Source organism: Myodes glareolus, chromosome 22, assembly GCF_982192425.1.
Source record: "Myodes glareolus chromosome 22, mMyoGla1.1, whole genome shotgun sequence".
Taxonomy (NCBI): domain Eukaryota; kingdom Metazoa; phylum Chordata; class Mammalia; order Rodentia; family Cricetidae; genus Myodes; species Myodes glareolus.
The window spans coordinates 3,830,719-3,837,057 of NC_142047.1; the positions used below are offsets into that span (position 1 = coordinate 3,830,719).

The following is a 6,339-nucleotide window of genomic DNA, read 5'->3' on the forward strand; positions in this document are numbered from 1 at the left end:
GGATATGGGTTCTGGCTTGCCTGGAAGCTATCCTGCTTTGTTCTGCAATCTGTGTTACCCAGGTCTTGTTGCCATTCAGTAACTTACAGTTGCAATGTCTGCCAAGGTCCCAGATTTAAGTACTGTTATCTCTGCTTTCACTTTTTTTTCCTAAATCAAGTCAATTCTAGTCAACTAGTCCTGTCAGAATTCCCAGGCTTCCTCCTGAGATTTCACAGTCACATTAGGTTTCTTCTTATCATGCCGGGATCAGTTTGTTCTGTGAGATGCAGAAGCCCAGCTGGGCACTGCCCACAGTCTGGCTTTTCTAAGAAGTCTGCAACCAAACTTCCCCAGTCCTAGATCATCCTAATGACATGCACACGCTTTCTATCACTCAGTTTTCACTTTTTCTTTCCCCAGGCCAAGGATCAAGGGGAGAGGGAGTCTGGCCCATGCTCAGCACCCAGCAGTGTGTCTTTTGTTCCTCCCTAGTCTGCTCTTTCATTCTTGCTTCCTTTACATTGGACCGAGTTCTCATGTCATCACACTCGCTTCCTCACCATATGGCCCATGTGCTAAGTTCTCCAGACTCTTACTTCTTAGATCCCCAAATGCCACTCATTATGAATGAAGCTAGGCCCTTCCAAGTGGAAAGCTACTTCTATAAGTTATTTTTTTCTTTGTCTTTTAAAACTTCCTTCTTTGTTCCTGGATTTTTCTGCTTGGAGGAAATGCATGTATTGATGTCACAGAATTATTCATTTCAAAAGATGAATTAATGTTTATTAAGTAGCTATATGATTTCAGGTTTGCAAATTTAAAATCTAATGATTAAAATAGGGATTAGCTGATCTAATTTGTCTTTGTTAAAATTGGTAAGCATCAGAAATAAGGTAATTTCTCTACAGTAGTCCTTTAAAAAATCACTGTCATTCCAAATAAGTAGCAGAATCAGGAACTGGAGGCAGTAAGACCAGGGAGACAAACTTTTAATGTTTTAAATAAACATGTGTGCAGCTTCATGTGCACACATATCTGTAAATGAGAATACATGTGCTAGTCTGCTCGAAGGCAGCCCAGTAACCTCAGGAATTCTTACAGATTCCCATAGGCATCTCATTTCACACACACTAATGCTGCATCACTAGACTGCAGCATAGAACCCGAGTTCTCTGTTCCCACCCTCTGACCCTGTCTCCTGGGTGCCTTGCTGAAGCGTAGGGAGCCTGATGAGTGTGTTTTGCTGCTTCTATTGCCACTGTCACCTGCCAAAGTTATGCTCCAGTGACACACACGGCACAAAGTCAACCCAACAAAGGAAGCTGCTCCCCTCCTGTCTTTGCACGGTCACTCCCATCCAGACCTCTCGCGTGCTTGTCTTCTGTGACACCATGTAGGAAAATGAACTTTTACCTCTTTCCATTTTCCCACTAGAGCCTCTCCCAGCTTGTAAAGAAGTGCCCCAGATCTCCCTGTGCTCTTACTGAGCACATTTTTCCTCCCATAGAGGGTTCTTGGCATATTGCAGTTATGGCCCCTGAAAATCTGCTCCATCACTGCCTATAGCACCCACTTTCTGAACTCTGATGCCACATACAACTAAGCTAAAGTCTAGACATTTGCTTCTTAAAATATATAACATCATTAATTAAATAGATCTTTATCTCCTAGTAACTGATTTTGTTATTTATTGCCTCTGATCATCTTCTAATGGGGAAGATGAAATTGCTACATTAGGTAATGCTTTCATTCGTTTTAGCTAAATCATGTGGAAACATGATTGTAGATTTTTACTTGTCTTGGGTCTAGAAAACAAACCAAGAACCATATTGACCACAGATAATATACCATACCATAAACTTTGAAAAAACAGGCCCAAAAGCTAGCCCACATGACACATGTCATGTATTTGGAACACAAGCTCTGTTTTTTTGTTGTTTTAAGCACTTTGATAAAGATTTATAAAGCAGTAAAATCAACTGTTGAAGAATAATCGCGATGAAAATAGAATTGAGGATGTCTAATTTGCTGATGGTTTAGGAAAAACAGAAAGAGACAAAGTAATTTTCAATCCTAGAAAAAGAAAACAAAATATCACATTTCTGAAGATATAGCTCAAAAAATACACACTGCAATACTATCTATTTAAAGATACAGCTCAAAATAATACAAACTGCAATACTATCTATTTAAACATTTTCACAACTTGTAATCCTTTAACTTATTGAAGCATAAACAAAATATCTAATTTCCAACTATGTCTTAATTGTGTGCAATGGGAATGACATTTTATGTGTTATAGTCAGAAACTTAAAATTACCAATTCTTATTTGCATATTGTAGTATTTTGTTGAAAATATACATACAAAGAAAATGTAAAGCTAAATTCTTATACTAATTTCTTTGATATTGATATTTTACATTGTGTTAGGTATATGACTTCCTAAAAAGATGCTGTAAAGGCTGCCATGTGGCCCACTTTCTTCTTTGCAGATTCAGTAACAAATCTGAGATTTCATGAACTATGCTTCAGTGACATACTTCAGTGAGCTTGGTTGAAATTGCCTTCTTTGTTTCTTCTTCAAGTCACACAGATTTTAAATTTGGGGTATCTGAGGGCCACACAAGTGGCATGGACTGGGCCATCAAACCAGGGATCAGCTGTGGAGGCAGAGTCTCTCGACTTGGGAACTGACAAACAAGCTTTCCCTGCTTCCTACTGGTCTTGAAGCTTTTCTTTCTTCTGCTGTTCTCAGCTTCCCTCCTCACATTCCGTTCTCCCCCCTTCCTCTTCCTTTCAGATGATATGATCTTCTGAGATGCCCCTCTGGGATGATGTCACAGATAGGACATGTGCCCAAACTCCTGGCCATGTTTCCCTCACATACAGTAATTCTGGACTTACCAGAAAAGCCTGAGCTAAAAGACCGCCCTTGTCCCTCAGACACATACTAATGCTGCCTGTTTCACTCTGGTCTTGGCTGCATTGTCTTTCCTATCTGCCAACTTTGCAATGGAGTTAAAAGTGCACTTAGTATTTCTTTCAGAACTTGACTGTTTTTATTCAAAAATATTGTTTTGTGAGTCTCCTCTGTCATATGACATAAATGAAGGTCCAAAATATTTACCTTGAAGAGTAAAACTATGTCCTTCATATTTATATGTGTATCTGCTACGGGGAAGTGGTGCTTTATTTAATTTAAATGTTTATGAACAGCACATTAACAAAATGTCAGTGAAATTTCTTTCGAAAGCCTATGTTATAATATCATAGTATAGACAATAATGCTTAAAATGTATTTTGACTGCTTGCTAAGTGTGAGTCATATATTTTTACTTAATAGATTGCATGGGTATTGTTTGGTTACAGAAATATCAAGAAAAAAGTACAAGGTCCCATATTACAAGATCCCATAGTCAAATGATGATATACATGTTTGATATTGCATATTGTTAAAAAATTCACAATAGAAAGCATTTTACATTAAGATTGCATCTAAAATACATGCTCATCTCATGTAAGTGTATTAGATTAGGACCTTAATGAGTGCCGTTGTTTTTCTGTGGCCACAGTGGGAGTAATCACTAAAATTTATTATTTTATAAACTCTCCTAATGTGGTCTAACTTGTTTATTTCTAGAAAAAGTTTATTATGCATATTTATGGAAGACATAACATAATGTTGTGGGATCCACGTAGACAGCAAAGTGGTAACTATGGCAGAGCCAATTAATATACCCGTCACCTAATAGACACACTCATTTTTCACTTACTTTTTGTTTTTGACAAAACAGCTAAAATCTACTCATTTGGCAGGAATCCCAAATGCACTGCAATTTTATTAATTACTGCTCTCATGCTGTGCATTATCTCCCCAGAGTTCTTCATCGTTCATTTCTGCTGTCTGTAACTAGTGAGCTACCCCTCCTCCTTTCCATGCCAGCACCCTTCGTGTCCAGACTTACTTTCTATCTACATACATCTGAACTTAAAAATTCCACATTTAAGGAAGATTATTTCATATAGTACAATGTCCTCCAGTTTCTGGTTTATTTCTAATGATATGATGTGAAAAATATCAGGGTCTCCTTGTCAGAGATTTAACATTCCATTGTACGGATTGTCTGTCTGTCTCCTGGTTGGGCATCTGTGCTCCTCTCTTAGCCATTAGAGATAGTGCTGCAGGGAAAATGGAGCTGTAGATACTTTTATAACTGAGTAAATTCAACACTCGCTGGTTATATGCACAAAAGAGGGATTGCTGCACCCTAAGGTTGTTTTGTTTTTAATATCTTTAGGAACCACTGCTCTGTTTACAAACTGGCCACAGCGATCCATAGTCTCCCCATGAGCAGTCAGATTGTTCCTTATCAACATTTTCATCTTTTAGTCCTTTTAGGCTTCTAGATACTAGCTGTATTTTAGTTGTTTTTGTTTTGTTTTGTTTTGTGTGTGTGTAAGAATAATGGCTTCATCGCTTTGCTTCTCATTCCTTCATCTCTGATGGTCAATGACACTGATCATACTTCCACATATGTGTACTGCAGCTGTCTTTTTTTTTTTTGAGTAACATCTATTTGGATCCTGTACTTGCTTAACTTCATTTTGCTTGTGCAAAACGTATACCTTTGTCTAATGTCAACGTAGTTGTACATGAACACAATGACATATGTCAGGTTGTTCACAGCCTGTATGAAACATAGAATGTACGCAAAACTAATGGATTTCTGGTGGTTGTTTTTGTTTTTGTTTAACAATAAATATTGTACCTGATTAACAAGGCTACATAAGTCTATTTGTGGATTTTTGCTATGTATGATGATGGCTTTAGTAAATATATGACTTTCATCTTGTTACCTTACAGATAAACATGGACCAAATACAGGCACCGTATACAGTAATGAATTACATTGACTAAGTATCTGAATTAATATTATACTATCAGTTTAAACATTTTTGTTCTTGTGATTGAGCAAATATTACATCTAATTCATTTTAAATATTCTATATATCAATGTAAATCAGTTCCTGACATAATTTCTTTGAATTCATTTTTTAAAAAATTTACTTTTATGTATCTTTATGTGTGTATATGTGAGTGTACACCACATGTGTGAGGGCCCATAGAGAGTCCAGAAGAGGGCAGTGGGTCCTCAGGAGTTGGAGGTACCGGATAGTGAGTCACCTGACTTGGGCTCTGGGAAATGACCTTAGGTCCTCTGGAAGAGCAACATCACTCTTAACCCGTGGCTCATCTCTCCAGCCCCTTCTCTCAACTCTTTGGCACAACAATGACTTTGGCCAAGTCGCTTGGTGAGATATAAAAGGTGATACACTAGAAATGAGGGAAATGTGACCAATTCAACTTTTTTGGCCTGCTTTAGTACAACCAAAATTTATTTCCTATAATATGCTAGAATTTTAAAAACCATAATGTATTTCCACTGTATTACTTGATTGAAAATTTATTAATGTAATCATATTTTTTGTATTATAGTGAGTGGACATCCAATACTGAAGAGAGCTAACATCCGGACTGTTGGCAAATTGGTGGCTAGATCCATAAGAGAAAGGAAAATGAGACAATTTTATAAATTGTGAGAAGTGAAGCAAGTTTTCAGTGCAGCTCTCCTTTAAAGAGTTGAACCGGTCTCCTCAGAAATGTGTTAGTGATGACCACAGAATGATTTGGTATCAACAGGGCAAAAGACTAACATCTTTGCATATGTAAAAGGGGACTTGGACAAGTTAGTTCATCATGTGTAAGTGTGTTTGGATGCGCCCTCTTTGTCTTCTTCATTAAACATCATAATGAAGTGAATCTGTACCGTGTCATTTACTGCTTTCATTTGACTGAAATCTGTTCTGTTCCACTGCCGGTAATTGTTACAAACTTTAAAACTGTTATTTTCAAAATTCCCGGTTCTGTTGTTAAAAAATTTAATTCATCATTTTTATTCTTTGAAAATTATATCAGCGTGCTATTTTGTGAAATGGAACATTTCAAATAGTTTATTTTACAGAATGTTAAATCACTTATGGTTTTCAGGGTGTTTCCGAAAATTGTGTCTAAGTCATTGCCATTTTTTCCAACTTAGTGCTCTTTCCCTACCCTTATTGTTCATTCTAACAGGAAGAGCTGACATCCAAGATGCTTTATATCTGATATTCCTTACCTTGAGTGCTGCAAGAAATTTCAGTGCAATGGCTACATCTTCAATTCTTTAAGCATCTTGAATTCAGTTTTATTCCTATGTCTATCCTTAGATTCATAGTCAATGAATAGGGTTAGAGAAGCAAGGGTCTTAGATGCAGTTGTGGACAAGCAGAATATACGTAAGAACAGACATAGATGT

The 6,339-nt window shown here is 37.1% G+C and overlaps 1 protein-coding gene across 1 annotated transcript in view; it reads left to right on the forward strand.

Moving 5' to 3' along the window:
* Window positions 1-5,804, forward strand: part of Iqcm (IQ motif containing M) — a 526,054-nt gene extending 520,250 nt beyond the window's left edge. The window contains exon 14 of the mRNA XM_048438238.3: window positions 5,481-5,804. Within this exon, the coding sequence (XP_048294195.3) occupies window positions 5,481-5,584 (104 nt within the window). The 3' untranslated portion in view covers window positions 5,585-5,804. The remainder of the gene's footprint in view (window positions 1-5,480) is intronic.
* Window positions 5,805-6,339: the final 535 nt, after the last annotated feature.